Source organism: Scomber japonicus, chromosome 17 (genome assembly GCF_027409825.1).
Source record: "Scomber japonicus isolate fScoJap1 chromosome 17, fScoJap1.pri, whole genome shotgun sequence".
NCBI classification, from domain to species: Eukaryota; Metazoa; Chordata; class Actinopteri; order Scombriformes; family Scombridae; genus Scomber; species Scomber japonicus.
This window is the reverse complement of record NC_070594.1, coordinates 27,746,303-27,770,709: the sequence shown is the minus strand read 5'-3', so window position 1 is coordinate 27,770,709 and position 24,407 is coordinate 27,746,303. Positions and strand designations below refer to the sequence as shown.

The 24,407-nt window shown below is 39.0% G+C and overlaps 1 protein-coding gene across 1 annotated transcript; it reads left to right on the top strand.

Moving 5' to 3' along the window:
* The first annotated feature begins 2,691 nt into the window (after positions 1-2,691).
* Positions 2,692-23,807, top strand: lrfn2b (leucine rich repeat and fibronectin type III domain containing 2b). Its single transcript, XM_053336926.1, has 2 exons — positions 2,692-4,082; positions 22,823-23,807. Exons 1-2 carry the CDS (start codon positions 2,692-2,694, stop codon positions 23,805-23,807), a joined length of 2,376 nt encoding a protein of 791 aa, XP_053192901.1.
* The last annotated feature ends 600 nt before the right edge of the window (positions 23,808-24,407 follow it).

Sequence of the window (24,407 nt, the reverse complement as noted above, 5' to 3'; positions counted from 1 at the left end):
TAGGCTTCACATGTCTGGTCCATGTTACTGAAACAATGTGGGACCTGCATAATTTGCCCAGTTGAAGCCCATTCCCACTCAGTACCCACATAGCCCTCATTTAACCCATGTGGAGCCTAAATGGACATCCTGGCTGGGAACTAGAATGTCTCCCATGATAAAATCAGTATTAAGTACAGAAAAATGGAATACAAACACACACAAAACAAGTTGCCAGGCAAACAAAACTAAATGTGTCCCTGACATTAATATTTGTATTTTAGGAGCAGGCAACACATTCCAGTGGGTCATATTGGTGTCTCATGTGTTATGCAGAACTGTATTCATATGTCCATCATTTTAGCCCCCACAGTCAGCCACTGGCCAAACCTTTTCCTATTCATCCCTCTAGCTTTTATAGTAAACGCTTCATCAGCATTATGACAATTAGCATTGCCATTCCTATGAGATAGCCCAACACAATGTGTGTATGTATGTGTAAGGTGTGTGCAGCTACATCTGAGTGTATGCCTGCTCTGTACAGATAGATACATGTATGCTTGTGTAGGTGTGAGCCAGCAAGGAAAATGAGGATAATCTCAGTTTATATTGGAAAGCATGCTGCTTTTTATTTTCTGCTGTTTATCTGCATGTTTGTTGTTATCTGAATAATAATATTGTATAATGACGCTGCCTGTGAAATGAAGTGCAAATGTGCATAGCAGTGTATTGAATTTATTCTGACTCCTCATTCCTTTTTATGTTGACTGTCATCTGAGTTATTACACTGTGTCTCAGAGGGATTATCACATGTTCAAACATGCATAAATATACCTGCAGGTGTGTCTTTATCTCTGCAGTAATAAGTGAGGTTACATGGGCTTGAATAAGCAGTCACACTCAAGGTCCCATTTTACTTGACCACTGGGATATGCTAATTTATGTCTGTCCCATAAAAATACCACTTATCACCACAGTATGTCCAGTAGCCTGTTGTTTGCTTGCACTGTGTCTCTGAGTACATGCTGCCTAATGCTCTGCACTTTAGTTATTGCACTGTATTCTCCAGTCACAGGACTACGTTATTATTGAGCATTATCTATACCTAAGTGCTCTACCCACCCACAGAAATTGACCTGGGTCACATGACTTCCCAGATAGATACTGTTCCAGTGTCCCTTGGGAGCCAATAACTGACAGACTCCATAAAGGAACCAACTAGCCAAGACAAATGCAAGACGTATGGCTCTGACAGTAGAATTTATAATGTTTTTAATTAATTGTCAATGGCCAGATGCTTTATATCTCCTGGAAATGTGGTTATTGTCATTGTATTCCATATTTCTCCCAGTGAATATGTGACTCCTTAATGGGAAATTACTGTTAGAACTCAGATTTTATTTCATAATTTTGGCCATCATTCCAAAGTCCAATAATAACATTGTACCCGATAGGGCATAGTGTTCATTCATGCAGAGTCACTGAAATTACACTTGCATTAGTCATGTTTCACCATCAGCTGCTTGGCTACCAGTGACACTTCTCCCTCCTGGCACTTCATGCCATGTACTGCTACATCACCCTTCACTAGCTCCTCCTTATGTGACAGGTTTGGGCCAATTTAACTATTATTTAATATTTATGTTTATTAAGGGGGGATAAGTTCTCCGAGCAAAACCCTCACTATTACATGAATTTGTATAGATCTCTCACAAAGAGCAGAACATGTCCTGCCAAACATAACTGTGTAGTTATTCGTTATAAATGGTCATGTCCTTGATAGAAGTATAGACTGAACCATATTAATTGCTCTTAAAAAGATCTTTGAAAGCACCATCACTTGAAATAAGAGGGCAAGAGGAAAAAGTTAGACAATGGATTATGTTTGGTTAGCCACAGTTATTTGGAAGAGATAACAAAGTGGAAAAGTAAAATTACCTCTGTCTTACCTTTCAGGTGAAATTAGTTTTGAAAGGTGGTATGGCTAAACGTTTAGGTTGGCTAGACTTTTAGGTTCTGTCTACCGGATCATGTGACTGTTCACATCCCTTTTCCCAACAGGCATTGATGTCATAATTTTTGCTATATTACATCAAAACAATGAAAATAACACTAAATATGTACTATTCTTAAAGATTTGGTTAATAATCATAAAACTTGGGACCTTTTAACCAATTCTTACTGTCTCTTTGGTGGTTTTTCTTCCTGCCTTTTCCACCTTTTTATCTCCAAATTCCTTCACACCCATAAGCAAATTGTAAAAGTTAAGGATCAAAACTTTGTTCTAATGCCTGCAGCTGTGATGACAGAAGTTGTCTGGACCAAAGTTGTCAGATCAATACACCTCAAGATGAGTGGCAAAGATTCAGTCCTCTGGGCCAAATCCTACAGAGATGACTTAAAACTGAGGCACACTCCCCTGCCACAGGAACTTGTGAGATAAGATAAAAGTTTAATGATCCCTGTGGGCATCTGATAAAGATTTCAAATGAGGCAATGATGGTATGTTTAAAGTGATCCCATTTAACAGATGTTTTGGGGAAATTACTTTAACTTTTTGCTCATTTCTGTTGAGACACAGTTATGCCTGTGACTCCATCTCATATCTTTTAATCCCTTTTATTCCTGTGTGTTCTGAAGTCTGAAAGGTCTTATTGAATTGCTGCTGAATACTCATCTGTCTATATGTCTCTGTTTTTCACACAGGTTCCTATGTATGACTCTATCATGGACCACATCATCTACTGCCTGTTGGTCCTGGGAGCCACAGTGATGATCACCCATGCGTGCCCCAAGTACTGTGTATGCCAGAATCTGTCAGAGTCTCTGGGGACACTTTGTCCCTCCAAAGGCCTTCTTTTCGTGCCTCCAGACATTGACCGCAGCACAGTCGAGTTGCGACTGGGAGGCAACTACATCCTCCGTATCACGCAGCAGGATTTTGCTAATATGACCGACTTAGTGGACCTGACCCTCTCCAGAAACACTATCAGCTACATCCAGCCCTTCTCCTTCGGTGACCTGGAAACGCTGCGCTCGCTTCACCTGGACAACAACCGATTGATGGAGCTTGGTCCTGATGACTTGCGAGGCTTGATAAACCTTCAGCACCTCATCGTCAACAACAACCAACTGGGACGCGTCCATGACAAGGCCTTTGAGGACCTGGCACCTGCCTTGGAGGATCTGGACCTCTCCTACAACAACTTGATGTCTTTGCCCTGGGATTCAGTCCGCCAGATGATCAACCTGCACCAGCTCAGTCTGGACCACAATTTATTAGACTTTATTCCAGAGGGTACCTTCACTGACCTGGAAAGGCTGGCGAGACTGGACCTGACTTCTAACCGATTACAGAAATTACCCCCAGACCCCATCTTTGCCCGCGCCCAGGACTCAATGATCTTTACCACACCCTATGCTCCCCAGCTGTCACTGAGCATAGGTGGGAACCCACTGCACTGCAACTGTGAGATGCTGTGGCTGCGAAGACTTGAAAGAGACGACGACCTGGAAACTTGTGCCTCCCCACCTACACTGAAGGGGCGTTACTTTTGGAAAATAAAGGACGAGGAGTTTTTGTGTCAGCCACCTCTCATTACCCAACACACCCACAGAATGCTGGTCTTGGAGGGCCAGACAGCCAGTCTAAGGTGCGAAGCTACTGGAGATCCTTCCCCTACGATCCACTGGATCTCCCCTGATGATCGGCTGCTTGGCAACACCTCCCGCACCGCAGTATTCAGAAATGGAACCTTGAGCATCACCATCACCACGTCCAAGGACTACGGAACCTTCACGTGCATTGCTGCTAATGTGGCCGGGGAGTCCACTGCCTCTGTGGAAGTGTCCATCGTCCAGCTCCCACACCTTAGCAACGGCACCGGGCAGCCGGCACAGCCAAAGTCCCGCCTCTCTGACATCACAGGTACCACCAGGATCAGCAAGGGGGCTCCCAAGAGCCAACCAGAGAAGGCTGTGTCTGTCTCTGAGGTAACAGCTGTGTCAGCGCTTGTCAAGTGGATGGTTAGCAAGTCAGCACCCAAGGTGAAGATGTACCAGCTCCAGTACAACTGCTCTGATGATGAGGTTCTGATCTACAGGTAAAAACGTGTTTATTTTTGTAGGATTTTTTGAAATGTAGACACAGTTTTTAATAGGTCCAAATGGTACAGAATGTTTGATTGATTAATGATCAGTTGATTAAACCTGCGCTGATGCATTTAATCCCAATGCGTAATGTGAAAGGGATTGCCCATAGTGATGAAAGAATTAGTACAAGATCTGCAGTTCGCCTCAGCACTATGGAGGCAGCTGCACCTGCTTTTAGTGAAAAAGCTCTTGTAAACCTGCTGTGACAAATCTGGCAATTGTGAGGACCCAAAAGCGGGGTGTTGAGATCGGTCAGGTGAGGTTAAAAGACTACTTCAAAAACAAGGTCAGTAACAAATAGGCAGCCAGCAAGGACAAAAGGGAGCTGGCAGGCAAGCGGAATCCTGACAGACAGGAAGAGAGAACGAGGACTGGAAGGAGAAGGCTATGAGACTTTTTCACTAGAGACAATTTTGACTTGTCATAGTAGGAAAAGTGCAGGGGTCACTAATGATGGCTAATGCTAACAAAAGGCTCTGTTCTATTCAAGCTTCTCAGTAAGCCATGACAGTGGGCATGAACTAGGGCCCTGAAACTGAAGCAGCTGCATGGAATTCAGCCATCATTAATTTTGTTATTTATGCTTGTGCTTTTCCTGCTGTCACACGTGAAAAATGTCTACTGTGAAAAAGGCTTACAGTATAGACAATCTGGCACATGAATGAAGCTGGAAGGCAGGGAGTGGCTAATTAGGGGGGTAAAGGGCAGGTGTGCAGGGAGAGCTGCGGACAACAGATAGGATGTCAACTGCAGACAAGGGCATAAAAATAAAAAATAAAGACTTCGACTGGATAATTAACAAATGCATGATAATTCAGACTGCCACAAGTTCTATCAATTGCAAGCCCTCTGGATTAATGTTGACAATGCATCAGTGGACAAAATAGTAATAACAAGTGCCCTTCTAATCAGTAAACAGAATATTAAACTCATCAATATATAACAACACGTCAACAACAAGTTGAGACACAACTGGGTTACATCAGCCAAGTAGGCCTGTATGTGTGCACAGCTGCAACATGAGAAGATCAGTGTTCTCAATTCAATGTGAAACATTCAGCACATTGCATCAGTGGACAACAAATAGTTTTTTGTGTTGGCATACACCGTCAGGCAAACACCACATCATGCATAGAGTCTATGCAGTTCAGAAATTAGTTACATATATGAGGAGATACATAATTTGACATAACTTTCATAAAGACATAATTAATTCAGTCAAAATTAAAGGGGTTAAAATTTGAAAATGAACGTATGAATAACTTGCACACATTCTTTTTTTGTGGACCCAGCATAACATTTATGCTTTTAATCCATTTTCAGAGAATATATTAGAGGATTATGGCAAAAATGTCTAAGTGGTGTAACCATAAAAACTTTGTACCAAATAATTCAACTTGATAAAAAACACTAAATTCTCAATAAAACACTATATCAACGAGTTTGGCATGATCTTACATTATAACTTTTTACATGAATACAATTGTTCTAAGTATTAAATATAATCTGGGGAATCATGTGAATCAGGAACCATTTCAACTTTTTAAAATGAAGTAATTATTAGTATAAGTCCACACAAATACACTGTAGGTGGATGAAATATCTATCATTCTTTTGTGGTTACACAATTTGACATCTTCAGGAGCATTCAGTCTTACTTTTGGTTAAAAAAAAATGGTGCAAATAATCAATAATGGAAATATTTTTGAATGGCCCATCTTGCCAACCCTTATTTGTCACTGACTCATATTTCTGTTCATGAATAAAACATTTTGGCTGACAAAATTAATAAGATATTCTGCAGTATTTTTTCCCTGAGTTATCGTAGCAGATGATATCTTTTAGGTTAAAAGAATATGCAGAGTTGAGAGCTTCAGAAAGGTGAGACTCCAGATGAACAACCAACATTTTTTAGACATTTCACATTCAAAGAACAGGTGTGAGATTGTTGCTGTATGTTTACAAAAGGTGTAAGAGACATCAATCTTCATGAATTTACCAATCAGATAATTTGTGGTGTAGGTTTTATGTAAGATTTTGAAGTGTGTTTATTTAGCTTTGTTTTGTAAGGTAAAAGTTATTTTCCAATTTATGTCTACAATTTTTGATCTCTAGAAAAACCTGCCTCTGGTTACAGTCTTATTCCTTCTTTGAAATGATTGGAGAATATGCTTATTGTTACACTTTTTCATCTGTCAGTTCAATACCATCCAACATCAGAGAATGCTGTGATATCTTTTTTTTCACCATAACTTAAGTGGCTTTTCACAAGTTGAATTAACAAGAAATAGTAAATATAGTGCAGCCCTTATCAGGAGAAACCATATGAAACTCGCCAAAATAAAACATTACATAGGCCTGTGTGTCTTTTCAATGCAAAACCTGCAAACAGTAGCCCTGTTAGCCTTACTGTGCTACAGCTTGTGATTGACATTGCGGTTTGTAGCCTTATGAGTAAAAACATTTTCGATGTAAACGCTTCATCTGTCTCACTGGAAACTCAGCTACAGCTAAACTGAGAGTAGCCAATATACCTGAAAACCTGCATATGGTGTTACATATTATATACAGATTATATATTTAAACTGTTTTAAGCACATGTCTTCTGGGGCCCTTAAACCTGTGCATAAAAGGAGCAGTGTTTAGTGGAATTTAGTGGAACAAACTTTTTTTTTTTTTTTTTATATATATATTTTTTGGGCTTTTTGCCTTTAATGGACAGGTTAGTAGAGATAGACAGGAAACAGGAGGCAGAGAGGGGGGCAATGATAAGGATAAGACCGCTCGGTGCGGGATTCTAACCGGGGTCGCCTGCAGCGAGGACTGTAGCCTCAACACATGTGGCGGGCGCTCCTCCCACTGAGCTAAACTCCGCCCAAGTGGAACAAACTTAACAGAAATTGAATATAATATTCACAGGTATGTTTTTATTGGCTTATTATAACGTGAATATAAGAATCATTGTGTTTTTATAACCTTAGAATGAGCCCTTTATATCTACATAGGGAGCGGGTCCTCTTCCACAGAGTCCACCATGTTGCACCACCATGTTTCTACGGGAGCCCAGAATGGACAAACCAAACACCAGCCCAAAAGAAGTGGGCTAAAAGTGGGCATTTCCTGAGTTTCACCGCCACTTTAGGGAGTAGGTTAGGGTTGATTGGCGCATTTATCAGGTAAAGAATCAGATATCTTTCCCGGGACTTGGTGCAGACCAAACCAGAGCTATCATTAGGTGATGATAAAGGTGACTCAAAGTGAATGCTAATGTTGCTGTGGCTGATTAAACATTTACCACATCAACTATTTAAGATTATAGTGTGTTTTCAGCTTGTCCACCTGCCCCCAAGTGGTCAAAATTCAATTTATGTGGCTGTTATCCTCATAATTTGTTGTTTCACCTGTATTAAAAGGCATTTTTCACAGCAGGAATAGGAAACTGTCTGAAATAGCTTCAATCTGATTAGAAATCACAGCAGCTTCCTGCAATTTGTAATATACAGTTGTCATAACAGCAGTCTCAGTATTTTATACAGTAATAAATAGATCTTCATCACTGAAAGATGAGGAAGGAATTATATTGAGTTGAAAGGACAGGGAGAGGCTCATTATAAAACTACATAAATGCAATGCTGTGCTTTGGAGATCTTAAACAAAGACGGATCCATTTTGGTCAAACATTTAATGATGCCTTTTTTAACATAGTGCAGTGTTCACAGAATCATCCAGCAACACTTCCCAGAGGAATGAGTACATTGCAGAGTTCTCTATAATATTTCACACTGATGTTGGCAAACCCAAAGGAACCATCCATCACCTTACGCCTGTGTTGTCTTTCAAATTATTTAACGGCAGCAAAAAAAACAACTCTTTTCCTTTCTTCAATACCTTTTCATCATCTGATGTCTCCCCCACTAAACACTGTGCTGTGTTAAGTTTGATTATGCTCAGTAGTCCAGAACCACAGGAATTTCAAAGCTTGGGAAGCATAGTGGGAGGCATGGTGGGAGGCATGGTGGGAGGCATGGTGGGAGGGGGGGTTACTGTCAATCCAGCAGCATTTGACGGGGATGAAACTGTATAAAATGAGGCTTTCTATTGGATTCTACTGCCACAGCCTCCAAAACGCATCTGAAACCAGACAGAAAAAAATCCAATTACTTAATGCCATTTAAATCAGTTACTCCTCTCACAACTGTGGAAAGCAAGATATTTCCAGCTGTAGCCTCAGGGCTGCAGCCACCCATATTTTTGCAATATTTCCCTCCATTATGAAGCATATTTTTTTACTTGTTTCATGCCGTATATTATATATATATAATAGTATAGGAAGAATGTTTTTTCAGTCCAGCTAACAGTAATGTACTGTAATGTAATGAGTATGATTGTTATTTGTATACATTGATTAATCATGATTTTCATATTTCTATATAATCATGGAGAAAGATTATATAATATATCCACAATTCATTTATGTTAATATTCAGACAGCATATGCACACCTAGTGCTTAGAGAAATGACAGCTGTTGTAAAGTCATTCCCAGGGGCCTCATTTATAAACACTGCATACATGCAGATCAGGATTTGCAGAGTGTGCTGCCTGCTATATATACAAAAAAGTTAGATGTATAGAAAACAAACTTAATTGCAAACGTGCATACTTTCACATGATGGACTACCGAAGAGAAAGACTCAGGTGGCAAAAGAGTGAAATAAATGAGAATGTTCTGCCGGCACTTTCAATCTACTCTTTAAGCCCCGTGTCAAATTACAATGACTTGTAATAATAAGTTCCCAGAGGAATAGCCAGTCCCAACCTCATCATTTATGTGTGGCTTCAATCTGAACACCATCTAGTTTCTGTTTCATTTTTTATGAGGTGGGAATATTTATGTCTTAATGCGATTGTGACTGACAATCATAAAGATAGAATGAGCCTACAGTAGTGGCTCAGAGTGAAGAATTAGTAGTCTCATGCTCATATTTAACATTCGCAAACCTCAGAGTTTACCTCCAAAGTTAACATTCACTGTTAATGCAGAAAGTAGTTTGCCTTGTATGTAGTGAGGCAGACAGGAAGGTGTGGATAATGGGGTTGTAGATGGATGTGTGTAAGGTAAGGTAAGCTAAGCTAAGGTAAGGTAAGCTAAGGTAAAGTAAGCTAAGGTAAGGTAGGGTAAAGTAAGCTACGGTATGGTAAACTAAGGTAAGCTAAGGTAAAGTAAGCTAAGGTAAGGTAAGCTCAGGTAAAGTAAGCTAAGGTAAGGTCAGCTAAGGTAAGGTAAACTAAGGTAAGGTCAGCTAAGGTAAAGTAAGCTAAGGTAAGGTCAGCTAAGGTAAGGTAAACTAAGGTAAGGTAAGCTAAGGTAAAGTAAGCTAAGGTAAGGTAAGCTCAGGTAAAGTAAGCTAAGGTAAGGTCAGCTAAGGTAAAGTAAGCTAAGGTAAGGTCAGCTAAGGTAAGGTAAACTAAGGTAAGGTCAGCTTTATTGATTGGGCCCTTGGGGGAAATTCAACATTGACACAACAGTAGCCTTGTAAAGGTGAAGTGATAAAATAAAATAAAATAAACAATCTCTTAAATAATCTGTAACCATATAAATCTACAATATACTTATATATTCCTTATACTATATACAAGTGTGCAATATTCCTGGGATTAAACAGTGAGGACAGCCTGAGTCTTATTAGTGGGAATGAGAGGTACTGGGAACTGTGGTGTTGTAGCGGCTTTTATTTTCATGCATGAGAGCAGAGTCATGTCCCATCATAGACTGTAACATGATCATTTCCTAAACTTAACCAAGCATTTTATTTGCTGAAACTCCACCAAACCTCAACTACGACCTCCCCTGTTCTTTCATCTTACCATCATTATTTTGCACAGATATTGTTGAAAGTTGAGCCAGACTGATGTATCAGTCAGCTGATGTAATCGACCGATATTGGCCTATCACAGATATATCAGTGTCGGCGTATATGTTGTGCAATATGCACCGATTTTTTAAAACTTATACAGGCAGCATTTGAAGTATATGTGATCCTAAATCAACTTTAATATATACATGTATATGTTTTTTTTGTATGTGTTTTATTATTTACATGAATTTAGAAATAATCAAATTCCCTGTGAAGTTTACTGACATCTGATGTCATTTTATACAATGAAGTTTATGATTAAAGTGTAATATATCCTACCCCCTTAAGATATCTTTATCACAAGTGTTTGCAGCCACATTGCAAAAAATGTAATATTCTGTGTATATGAAATTATCGGCTGATATATCGATATCAGAATGTTTTTACTCCTCAATATCGGTAACGGCATCAGACCCAAAAATCCAGCATCGGCCAGGCCTTAGTTGAAAGTGAATATGAATGTTATTGTCTGGTGACCGAGTTGAGAGGCTTTGTGAAATATGACTTCCAGGAGCATCATGACATGCTGCCAAACATCTGAGGTAAGAGGTCCTAACTATGATCATGATGTTTGGTAGAGAAAGAGTTCAGTATGCTTGGAACAAACTAGTATGTTCATATCTCCGCCTGTCATCATAGTCTCTTTGCTGCTACACTGCTTCCCCAGCCTACACCAACAACTCTTTTTTTGTATTTCTTATCTTGAAATGATAAATAATACAACTGAAGATAACAGCGCACATTTCAGACATTCTCACAGTGTAGGAATCAGTTTTTCAAATGAAAAGTGACAAAAGGAATTGTATAAAGAATGGATAAAGTGAGCTTCAGAGAGAAGTTGAAAGCTTACCTACTTTCATACTGTAAAACACCTGGTCAATCACTGCAAAACGTGGGTGTGACTGTTGGATTGTCTGGAGGAAAGTTACATAAAATCTTGTAGAAAGGCTGCACTGATTCAGCATAGAAGAGGTTTTAAACCATCTGACAAGCACTTTGTGTTAAATATATTGAGACCTTAAAGAGAAGGTTTAGTTAGTCATGTCAAGTGGATATCGAACACATTTACAGTCTTTTTAGCATCAAATTCCCTCTTAGTGTTTCCCTGTTGAGCTGTGATGGAAGTATAGTAACAAAAAGACTTTTGTACTAAAAACACTGTAACGTTGAAACATAGAAGATTTGACTCATTTGGACGGCTGAACCTTCAATATATTCTTGAGCATCTCGACTCCCTGAGGATTGCAGTAGTATTCCTGAGGTTTATTGTGCAGATGATGACTCATGTGGAGGCTGTAGAATAAATAAACTAGGGTCAATAGAAAAGCTGAACATTACATTTCTTAAAGGTGAAGTGTGTAGGATTTAGTGCCATCTAGCTATGAGGGTGCAGATTGCAGCCAACTGAAAAACTTCCCCACTATATTCTAATGTTTTTTCGATAGGATGGCGAAATCATGACCTGCACTACTCTACCCCAATATTTTACCTACACCCTAACCAATTTCACTCCTCATGCCTAAAACCAAAGGTAACTACTAGTTATTCTGATTAATTTTACATGACCTAGAGGAAATAACTTGTACACATATTTCTATGTGAGGTTGGAAGATGTTTTGTCTTTCACGCCCTTAAGCTGTAACAGAAAAATAAAAGTCAAGTTCACAGTTAACTTCCGCTTGAATATTTTATTTAAATGCTGATGATTCACAGGAAAGATGTTAAACTTCAAATGTGTCAAACTTATGCCAAAAACTTAATATAACTTCAAGTACGCCCCATTTTAATGTGAAAGCAGAGGTTGACAGATGTTTTTGTAATACTGCAAAGGGCTTTCATCCCCTTCAGCTGTAACAGTCTGAGAAAATCAAATCAGCAGAGTCAAGTTCACTTTGAACTCCAGCTCGAATAGTTTCTGTGAGTGCAGAGATTGTTTACAAGGAATAGTTGAAACTTCAGATGTGTCAAAAACAAGGCAATACCAGCCTGACTAATCAGATGTGTTCATTTGGTTAAGTAAAGAGGACAGGGAGTCTCCCAGTGCATGTTCTGGAGAGTTTGTGTGAAGTATTCCCTCTCAAGTGACACTTCTGTTTAGTTTTACAAGGATAATAATTCAGCCAACAACTCAATTCACATTTTTAACGGGAATTTTAATAGCCTACGAGCTTAAAAGTGACATATTTTAATACCAGATCAAGTCCTGTCTTGAAAGTGCAAGATGTGGAATCCTTGTGATGTGGAAGTTCTCACAGCAGGTGGAGGTTGTGTGATGTGTGACCTAGATTACCTCTACACAGACTTGTTAGTAGGATGTTTTCCATCCGGTCCAGAATTTGACCAAACTTGTCAATTCAGTTGCTATGGAGTAGATTCAAAAGGATTCATCATCAAATTATCAACATAAAAATATAGTTTGATTTGACTAGTTATCAGGATAAATAACCAACTATGGTTAGTCCAACCCTTGAGATAAGTTGTTTAAAGAAAAGTCATTTTTAGAAGGAGACCAGCTTTTGACTATTGAGCTAAAAACAGCCACATGATCCTTAAACTTTAAAAATTCCACCAACATGAAGGGTTGGAAGGGTTACTTTAAAAATGTATTCCAATACAATTACTAGTTACCTGTTATAGGATGTAGTCAGTAATGTAATCCAAGGTAAAATATTAACCCTCCTGTTTTCCTCTGGTCAAATTTGACTCAGTTCAGAAATATGGATTTATTTCAATTCATTGTCTTAAAATCACATGTATGGGTTAATTTAGATTCTTTGCAAGTATAACATTTGTACTTTTTGTTTTATAAAACAGTCAAACCAGACCAGATCAATATTGACCCAAGAGACAAACAGTGTGATTAAGTGCTACTGTCAAATATATGAAATGGTTTCCTTCTTTTTTTAACTCAAAATGAGCTATAATCTCATGAGGCCTATTGACCATCATTTCCAAAAATAAGTGTAAAGTTAAAATGAAGTTGGCTAAAAAAAAAGGTCTAACACAGAATTGGGTGATAATTCAACATGTTATGCTTTATTAAAAGTCATAATTGACCCAGCAGGATAAAAGTTGCATGGTTGATGGGAAAACAACAAGAATTACTGCAATACCCAATATGGAATAGTAAAGACATAGGGTATTCAGTTCAAAATCACTTTCTATGCAAATAAGAATCACTGCAAAATCTAATTCACAAAGACATCATTTAATTTTACTGCAAATATCAGTAGTTGTATTCATTTATTAACTATTTTCCAAAAGGACTGCACTGAAATAAATAAATCACAATAAGCAAAGAAACAAAAATATATTACAATAATGTTAACTACATAACACATTTTATTGTTTTCCGAAGTTTCACTCTTAATCACAATTGTTGACTAATTGAAGTCACTTTTTTGTTTTTTTTAAACAGATTTTGGGCTTTTGGGAAAACAGTCAGAGCTGCAGCCCCAAAAGCCACCGTCTATCTCCACCCCTGGATCCATAGTTTGTGTTTGTTGTCATAGCTCACCATCATCCTGCAATTTCAAGCATCTGGTGTCACATGACCAACGAAGCGTAACTTGATTGGCTTGATATGGGTAGGATTTGAGACAGTATCCAAAGATCCTCTGGTATTATTACCATTTTTTGATGTGAATTTTGGGATCTAAATTTGGCGTGTCGAATTTGGGCAATGTGAATATTATTTGATTTAATATTAAAGTTGAATTTTTGATTCTGAATTTGTGGACACTGAAAAATAAAAGTGAAAATTATGATGCAAAAGCAAAGAATTCAGTGCTGGAAATGGAATGGCTTTTTAAATTTCAAAATCTGGTGAGGCAGATTTACTTGTCTAACATGACACAGATATGAGCTGCACCAACAGTCCTTAATGACAACTCAGGAATTTGCCTGATAAATTAAGATGTGAGCAAAAGCTTCACCATATCTGCAGTGGAGTGATTCTAACAGAGCTTTGACGTTGCCATGGGAATATCACTCACTACATTTACAGTATAAAGGCAGTGTCTGCGCTGTGTATTGTTCTGAAAGCAGCTCCAACTACGATTCATGAAAGCTGAATAACCAGGAAAGTTGAATTCAGGGAAGTCGAACGGAGGCGACTGTGTGTGTAAAAGTTTAGATAAGAATGGAAGTTTGGAAATAGGCCTGTAGCTGCTGGGATTCACAACCTAATCATTTTAGCTGCGTCCTCACTGTTGTGCAAAAGAGGTACAGTAAGAGTTGTCAGCTGTTTCCTCTTCAAACACTGGAGCTGGAGGACAATGTTATCACTGCTCCACTTTCCATGATTGGCATATTGTGGCTTGAAATAAAGGTTCTACGTGAGCCTTTATGTGTGAATGTGAAGGCCTGAGGGTGCACACAGCTTCATAATTCAAAACCAGAACAGACTTCATTGTGCCATTGTGAAGCTGAAAACACCTTTTCTTTCAATCCTGAAGAGTGTAGTATTTTAATGTTCCAAAGTTTGTGAGGGAGGTACATTCACTGTTCTCTAGTAAAAGTAGTGTTACTTTATTATTACGACTAAGGTCAAATAAAAATAGTACAACAGTGTGAGTTAACACAATGTACAAGATTAGTAAAAAATACACTGCCATGTATTATGTCAATAAAGTCCATATAAGGAGTGTCAACATTTTACAGTAGCCTTTTAGTTTATTATGATTCCATAAATGACCTTAAATCAAGTCTGAAATGTTTAATACCTATAAGGGTCATTTGACAAACACGACAGGTTTAGGCTAATTGAGAGATAATGATGGGATGAATGAAAGGTTCATACTTGTTCATGTTTACCTGATGATTGTATGTGTTTCAAATGTTGCCTTTTCTTTTTGGTCCTGTATGCTTAGGTTTAACCCAGCAGCAGTTTGAAAGTATCATACTCTGACAGTGGAAAGAGTCTGAATCTTGTTACCTGATAAAAGAGAGGCAGAGCAGATCTGGGATCAACTGACAATCAGTAACAAGTATAACAATGTCTGTATTGTTTTTTTCCTCCCAAAATGTACTTTAATAAAAAATACACTGATTATTCTTAAAAGAACAGTTCACTCCAAAAGAAAGTTACAGAAGTACACATAACAACATATGTAACTCACTTCTGGGATAAGATATAAAAATGAAGCATCTATTTCCTGCTCATAGAGAGGTGCTTCATGGTCATCATACTGAGCTGAGGCCATAAAAAGAGGGATGCTCCTTTATGTGCTGTGATAATGGAAGTTACATGTCAGCCTCAGCCTATCAGTGATATTTCAGTGAAATTGCAACACCTTCTCACAGCTATAAGAACATAATGGCTGAAGTGTCACATGTGGTGGGACACTCTGTTGAGATGTATGAATAAAAGCTCCTGAGGACGCCATTACTGCTTATTAGCTGGGCCTAAAAGCCTTTTGGAGTTATAGCTCCTATACTAGAAAACATACAGTACTGTATTGATCCCTACTCAATAACAGCATCATACTAGGTCATTTAGTATAAGCTGCCTTTGTCGATATGGGTGACTGATCGGGAGTTAGAGGAAAGTACTATCTGTGCACTTCAACTAGCAGCGATAAATACACAGCGATCACTTCCAAGTATGCATATTTCATATCTTAATAGTTTTAATGGTAGAAAAACAATCACTAACTAGCAGCAAGCATGTAGTGGATTCACTCTAGCATTAAAAATTTAAAATAAAAAGCAATTACTGTATGATTGTTATCTCATCAGAGTGTCAGTGAGTCATAACTTTACCACCTTATGGACTCACATGTGTTTTAAATGGAGACATGAAAGTTCTAAAAACACTATAAAAAGTATGAGCCTGAATCATCATCATGGCTAAATGCATGGGGATCTACACGTTGAGGCTGTAGATGGTTCTCCATTTAGTACAGTATGTGTCCCTGCATGAGAGGTAGTAGCAAGTAGTAGCATGTCATTTTATCAATTGCAAAATGACATATATACATGTTGCAATTTTTTATGTAGAGTGAAATGATTCAAAGCTTGGGAAGCTATAGCAGTCTTGTACAGCTTGACCTGATGTACAGTGTTTTATGTGACTCCTCGTTTCTCTGAATCTCTGTACTAGAGCTGATGGCTGTAAAGTTCCAGTTCCTTTAACCCTCCTGTTGTGTATTTATTCATCTAATTGGCTGATAATGACATGGATGTTTCTATATTACATTTTTTGCACATGAACTGGATGATACTTTGTACTTTATGCTTTATTATAAACATTCAAACCAAACTGGGTCAATTTAGACAGGTGTGATTACCAGCTGCCATTCAAATACGTGAAATACAGTTTCCTTTCTAAACTTTGACCAGTCTGTGATTATCATCATCTACATATATTCCTCTGATCTTAAATTTAGTTCCAATAACTCATAACGTATATATGTATATGACCTAACACTTCCTGGCTATCACCACTTCCAAGTATACAATACAATTCAGTCACACACTACAAGACTGAAAAACAGCTTCTTCCTCCAAGCTGTTAAACTAATGAACATGGCCTGATCCCCAAGCATTGCTATTGTTTGCTATGTTTGCACCTTTTATATTGCATGTTGCACTTTATTGCTCTTAAATATTATCAATTATTTATGTCATAAGTTGTTTTTAATTGTCTTAAATGTTCTTATGGCTCAGGGAGTGCTATCTACATTTGGTTATATTACTGTCTGACCTTCAATATAATGACAATGAAGCTACTACACACACACATACACACATGCATATATATATTTGAAATGTACAGTAAACCTAAATGCTAAAAAAGACAGTATATATAACATTTTAACATATTTATTGAAAATGTAACAATTCTACTAGAATGTCACAAGCAGCTGTGATGCAACATTTTTAGGTCAGAAAGGTTTGTTACTTCATAATTGAATCCATTTTTACATCAGTGACAAGAGTCAGACCTTCGTTATAGATCTTAAAGGCTTTTGGACAGGTGTATTGTTTAACCATAGTTACTCCAGCAGTGTTTGCATGAGTCATCTTTCATTAACATCACAAGTCAGAATAACCCTGGCTTCTTCATCTTCATTTCTCTGTAATAACAGAGTTTCTTCTGATAGAGTTTGAGATTAATTTTATGGACTGCTTGTAGAGGAAATGCATTTTCAGTTTCACAAAGCAAAATAGGTCACGACTTCAATTTAGCTGAAAATGAGCTTTTGTCATTTTGGTTTGTCAGCGTTGGGTCAGTAAGAGGATCAAGAATGAACTCTTAGTACGTCAACAAATCTGTCTCAGACATCATCTTAACATCATTTGGCTGCGCAGTAAAAGAAAGAAATGAAGAGACCTTTCAGCTTCTCAGCTGCCTCAAAAAAAAAAATCAATGACTTCTGCTTTGCTTATTGAAGTTATTGTGACATTTTAATTTCAACCTACTTTTTAGTTTCACACTATGACAGGAAACACTTGGCTTCATGTTTAGCTGTTGCTTTTGAACCCATCTTGTGACAGTTGTGTTCTTGCATCTGTGCCATGATTCTCTTTTAAGAGAGCCAGATACATGGGTCAGAAAGAAATGAGGGTTGGTAAGATGAGCAATTCATAAATATCTTTAAAAACTAGTTTTTAAAGCAGCATCAGGTTTGTTAAAATGTACATTTAGTATTTTTGTTGGTTTTATATCATTTGAAATGACATTTGCACCATTTTTTACCAAAAGTAATAAGACTGAATGCTCCTGAAAATGTCATGTCATGGTGTAACCACAAAAATGTAAATGGTTCCTAATGTAATATTTAGAACAATAGTATTCCAAAGTTATAATGTAAGATCATGCCTAGTTATGCCATATCAACTAGTTGATATGGTGTTTTATTGACTATTTACTGTTTTTAAACAAGTTGAATTATTTGGTACAAAGTTTTTATGGTTACACCACTTAGACATTTTTATCATAATCCTCTAATATATTCTCTCAAAATGGATTAAAAGCAGAAATGTTATGCTGGGTCCACAAAAAAAGAATGTGTGCAAGTTATTCATACGTTTATTTTCACATTTTAACCCTTTAAATTTGACTAAACCACATGGACATAAATTGACCCACATGAAGGCTGCAGGTATGTGTTATCACAGTCAGGCAAACTACAGCAGGCCCGAGGTGCCACTGTTTTTTTTTTAATATAACATCCTCTTCCTAATGCCTTCATCCATTACAGTTAGATAGAAAGGATGTTTTATCGCAACCAAGAGATATTCAAGGGTATGGACTCAGACACAGAAAAATGTCATGGCCCATTAATCCCATACTATACAGCTGCAGAGTCTGAGCGTGAGGGGCAGCCAGTGAGAGGCCATTAGGGATTTTTTTGCTTATATAAGCATAATCAAATTTCCCAGCAACACCCCAATGTTTAGGCAGAATCAATGGGCCAAGAGACCATTTGGCATGACCTTGTTTGTCCAGAGAGAAAAGCCTCAAGGAATCAATAGAGATAATGAATAATGTTTCAACAATTCTTTGCAGCTGGAAAAAAAAGAAGAAAAAAACGTCATAGTTTAATAGTTGTGGACAGGGAAGATGCAGCCTGAAGTGGTGATTTATTTGTTTTGTCAGCTCTTTCTTTGAACTGAGAAAACGTGTAGAATATTAAAACTGTAACTGACAAATCTCTCGCAAAGCTTAAAGAAGCCTAAGCCTCCGTCTCCACTCTCTTATTCTCTCTCTCTCTCTACTTCTCTCTCTCTCTCTCTCCTTCTCTCTCTCTCCTGCTTTCACTCTGATTATTGCCGTGGCCTCACACCATCGTCAGGAACTAAAGCGGGCCACTCGACAAATTGCCTTTCGCAGCCTGAAGGGGGAGGAACTTTTATCTCGCCATGATAAGCATGGGCATAGGTTCCCGTGGACTTAGGCTTCATTCCTATGAATTAAAATGAATTAGGCCGTTGACGCAGACAACCTGAAATCAATTAGAGCCAGACACAGGAGCGAGCAGCACACAGCCATAGCGTCACTCGGCTTGGCTCCCTATCCCAGGCAGCCAATTATAATCGTGTAATGAAGTGTAGCACAAGTTGTCTGAGAAGCAGAACTTTTTTATTGGGGAGCAGCTTCTTTTGTTTGAGCTCTGGTGACTAATTGGGAAACATCTCAACCAGCGCGAGGTTGAGAAGGTTTTTGGTTTTGAACCCATCTATGATCTCCGTTGCATGTCAGATGAATGTCTTCTCGGTGGAGAGCGTGGGAGGAGTTGGACGAGCAAACAAATGTAGGATTTGAAATTGCAGCTTGTACTTGATCATGTTAATGTCATGTGACAGATATCTGCAGTTTAACTCAAAAGATCTTCTAAACATCAATACATTTATTTATCTGCTTGATTATTTAGAAGGGACAGTGGCACACTGACCAACGCTGACATTTTATACCAACGATGTTAATGTGCAGCCGCCCAGGACAGCATCTTAAAAAAACCTCAGGTCTCTAGCACAACTCATTTTTTATGGTAGCCCAATGATGCAAAAAGTCAAATCACTCACACTACCAAATAAACCACAATTCATACTCAAGATCAAGATAAACTTTATTGTCCCACCAGGAGGGAAATTTGTTGAAATTTTTGGGCTAATCACCCGTACTGCAGCCATTAGAAATAAATAAATAAAAACAACCATAAAGCAACAATATACACATGGAGCAATACAAAAGATAATAAATACATAATACAGTCAGTGCCAGATAGCAGATAGCAGTGTGAATGTGTAGCTTCACAGACACATTGTGGGTTGTGTGAAATCATTCAGAATAATATAATCAGTCTGTACACCACTAAGGTCAACTGGTTTAGTCTTGACTTTTGGTTGACACTACTGGGGGTATTGTCGATTTCTTGTTGTTTTATTTTATTATTCGTGTATAGAATTTGTGCAAATTACATTATTTTATTTGCAATGTGTTATATTTTGTAATAATTCAAATTACTTTATTTAATTCATATTTATATACGTACCATACGAGCTAGAACTGCCGCTGTCAATGGCTAATATACACACATACAAACTGACAAAAAAATAACAGTTTAGTTTAGTTTAGTTTGTACAAATTAAAAATAACACATAAAATGACAAATGGAAAACTCAACAGGGCTTATTTGAAGCCTTCACCTAAGAAATGTAACTATTTCGCTTTTATATATAATTATTTCTAATATTTTTGAAAAAATTGGCAAAATAGATATGGCTATAGATATAATTATTTAAATATAAAATTAAAATTCCTGTTCAACCAACATTCTGTTTTGCTGGTCTAACACATCTCACATCTCTCCTACTTCACTCTAAAGTACATTCTCAGTGTTTGTGCACTGGACCAGCCTCATGACAGTGACAGGAACTTTTTAACTTTTGCCGCTGATAACAGGAACACACACACACACACACACACACACACACACACACACACTCAAAAGCTGCCTCGTGTCACTGCACACCTGCCTCCAGCATCCATGTGACATTATCTGTGACAGCCGCCGCGTCTCCTGCATGTTAACAGGCGATACGCAGACTTGCATGCACAGTGATCAGCTGACTGTGTGCTGTGGTAAAGGCCTATCAAAGGAGAAAAACAGGCAGAGCTCATTTTCAGATTGTGAAGTGGAGTGCTTTGGTTGTCTGATAATGAAAGTGGAAGAGTCCAAGCTGATTTTTAGAGGGGTGGCAGAAGGCTGAACCCTGTGTGATAGAAGTAAGAGGGTAGACTTTTAAAATTCCCAAATGATGAAAATAATGATTATTAATTGTATATCTGTACAATATATTGCATGTATATATGGCTTTTAAAAAAGTATTACTAAATGTTTCCACTATTGTGCAGGCGTATGAGAAATCGGCTGAAATCTAATTGTAATGGTGTTGATTGTTTCATTAGTAATCTGTAAATCACAGGAGAGAATCTGTGTTCAAAGTTAAAAAGATGCTGTATACTACAATAGAATTTGAATTCATATTATTTCTCTGATATTTACATTCAAATATCCATTATTATAGAATTCAATATTAAGAAGAAAAAAAGCCATTAATCATGATTAATCACAGCAAATTCTGCAATTAATTAGTTAATTTAGTTTTTAATTGATTAGCAGCCCCAGTTTAATCATAATAATATCAACTCATTAGCACACACCAAACAGCTAGTGGAGGAACACTGGTTGGTTTCTTGGGCTCGAGGAAAAATATAATGAAGCTGCTGTGTGCATTGTACCAGATGGTTATTTAAAACATTGGGAGTGGGTTAAATAGGGGGTCCACAGCTGTTTAGTTGTTTAGTTTTTTGCCCCACAATTTACACTGGGGTTAATCCAGCCCTGCTCTAGATTTTTCATTTTTTGAGGGGAAAAAATAGAAAATAAAAATAATTTAAAGCTGCAAGCAGCAATGAACGGGCTGTGGTGCGGTCTGTTGACATAGACGTGTTCATGATGGGACCCTCGTCATGTGTGAGAAATTTGAGGCAGATTGGGTAATGTATGTTTGAGTTGTAAGGACTTCCTGTTTTATGGCGAAACCTCGAAATGTGCCACGCTGCCACGCCCACCAGGTGTAACGGAAGCAAAAGATACATTTTCATGTTTAAGGTCTTAAGATGAGTACATTTGAAGTCAGTTGGATGAAATCTCTAGAAGGAGTTCTTAGGGGGCGTGGAAATGGCGAAAATGGCGCCAAAAACTTAAAATTCAAATAACAATGACCGACTTCCTGTTGGACTTAGGGTATAGCTCCATGAGACTTTTTTGTGCGTCTGGACATCATACATATGGTATATGAGCTAATATGAAAGTGCCACAGCATCTAAAACAGTTCACAATCAAGTGATTTTAATCTGAAAAGTGGAAAACGTTGGCAGTTTCCTGGCACAGAGATACAAACTGACATAATCTACTTTGCCTGCTATAACAGAATATTTAGTAACATCATTTAAAGAGCAGGTGTGAGTGTAACTGCAAGAATACAACCTCCACAGTCCTCTGCTGGCAGCTGAGTAGCTTGCCTCAGGCAGTTGTAGAAGCTCGCTGTCTTTCTCTGGGGCATCTCCATGTCTTGATGCTAGTTGTTGAAGCAGGAGGGAACATACACACACACCTGCTCATACAGCATTACAGCTTACAACTCAGAGCTTATTAGCCCAACTACTGACACACTCCCCTGTGTTATTCCTACCACTAGGACGCCTGACGTTTCCCACAGGACCAAACCCATCGTAGATCAGCCCATACAACACGTACTTCACTTACCAGTCTTTCGTGCGTTTCCTTGGGTTTTCTTCTTATTTATTTATCACCGCTCCAGAGCTCCAGAGCTCCACTATCAAATGGACCCTCTGTTCACTGCAGTAAGACAGATGGCTCTTCTAGATAAAGCCAATTACTGTTGGCTGTCTGTTAAAGCAGCAACCACAGAGACTTAGCAGCAGCGAGAAACTCCCTGGGAATGCAAATGGCAATCCTGGCTCTCCTTTAATGAAAAATTGCATGGTGAACAGAGCTCGCATTACCGACTGCAGTAGTGAATTTAGTCTCCATGTGTTGAAATTACATGTGTATTCTCTTTAGATGCTGATGGCTCAATCATTTACAGCATTTACTGCATAAGTGCTTGAAGTTTTTACAGCTGCCTCTGTCATTAAAAGAGATATCAGCCCAGGCTATTACACAGAAGAAGACCTCTTTATCTTAATACAGTCATTAACCTGCAGGTCTTAATTGTTTTTTCTCTGTCTTTGTTAAGGATGATCCCGGCCTCCAGCAAAGCTTTCTTGGTGACAAATCTGGTGTCGGGGACCCGCTACGATCTGTGTGTGCTGGCCGCCTGGGACGACACAGCCACTACGCTCACGGCCACCAACGTTGTGGGCTGCACTCATTTCTTCACGCAGGACGACTACCCTCAGTGCCAGTCCCTGCCCAGCCAGCTACTGGGAGGCACCATGATCCTGGTGGTGGGAGGCATCATCGTGGCCACGCTGCTCGTGTTCATCGTCATCCTCATGGTGCGCTACAAAGCTACTGATACAGAAGCTCCAGTGGGGAAGCTGACCAGCGTCAGCGACACACACTCTCAGACTAACGGGGGTCGGCTCGGGCAAAATGGACTCCTCATGCCCCAGTCTCAACCTCAACCGCAGCCAGAACCCAAGGTAAAGGCCAAAGTGACATTGCAGGATGAGGTGGTGGAGTTCAAATGTGGCTCCCTCCAAAGCAGCCTCACCTCCTCCTCCTCTTCCTCGGGCTCCATGGCCGGGGGCTCCTACAGCCCAAACAGCACACTTGCCAACATTTGGAGGTCAGCTCCTTCCAAGCCCCGGTCCAACCTTGACCACCTCCTCGGGGCTTTCTCCTCGCTGGAGCTGCGGGGGGCGCAGGGCCGAGACGCGGGAGCCTCCAGCAGCGCTTCAACGACGGCAGCCAAGCCTCACACAGATAGGGAGCCGCTGCTGGGCCGGACACTGGACTCCAGCCTCAGCCGGCTCCTCATGCTACCTCTGGACAACAAGCCAAAGAGGAGCCAGTCCTTTGACATGGGAGATGTAACAACAGGCGCTGGCGCCGCTCAGCTGTGCAACAAACCACGCAGGATCAGCAGTATCTGGACTAAGAGGAGCCTGTCTGTAAATGGCATGCTGCTGCAATGCGAGGAGGAGGGGGACACGGGAGGGAGCAAGGGAACAATAGACAGCACTAGCACTGACTGGGTGATGGAGAGTACTGTCTAGAAAAGATGGAGGACTGTCACGCTGTCAAACACTGCCCCGAACAGACGGCCAACAGCCATGCCAAGACAGACCTGCTGGTCTAAGAGCCTTTGTTCTGCATGAAGCACATTCATTTTCATCCCTTGTCACTGGCTCCACCACTGGGAGTTAAAGGAGACAGGGCAAAGAGTTTTTCATGTCATAGCCAAATACAAACTTTAAGAATAAGACTTTTGGACTGTTTTGCCTCACACTTTGTACAGAGATGGATTAAATATGACTACAAGAGCTGAAAGGAACAGTTCTACAGAGATATATCATCATGTCCATGGACTTCTATTATACTGTGTACATTTAAAGTATGTAATGAAATCAAAGTTTTATATTTTTTATTTTGCTGGTCAAACACAAATGATTCACCACTGGCCTCTGCCTTGACACGAGAGCGAGAGACGGTCAGTACTTACACTGTAAAAACTTCTACTGTAAATTCATCCTCATTTCAGTTACCTACTGATGCAGTTTAACCTTCTCTGACTGAATGGTGCAGTATATATACTGTAGATGTGATGCTTTGACTCATTAAGATTTAACTGAAAAAAATTATTGACAAAGTTGTAT

Coding starts and splice junctions, on each gene's coding strand:
- lrfn2b (XM_053336926.1), top strand. CDS start 2,692: ATGTATGACTCTATCATGGACCACATCATCTACTGCCTGTTGGTCCTG. Junction 4,083..22,822: donor GATGAGGTTCTGATCTACAG/GTAAAAACGTGT, acceptor GTCTTTGTTAAG/GATGATCCCGGCCTCCAGCA.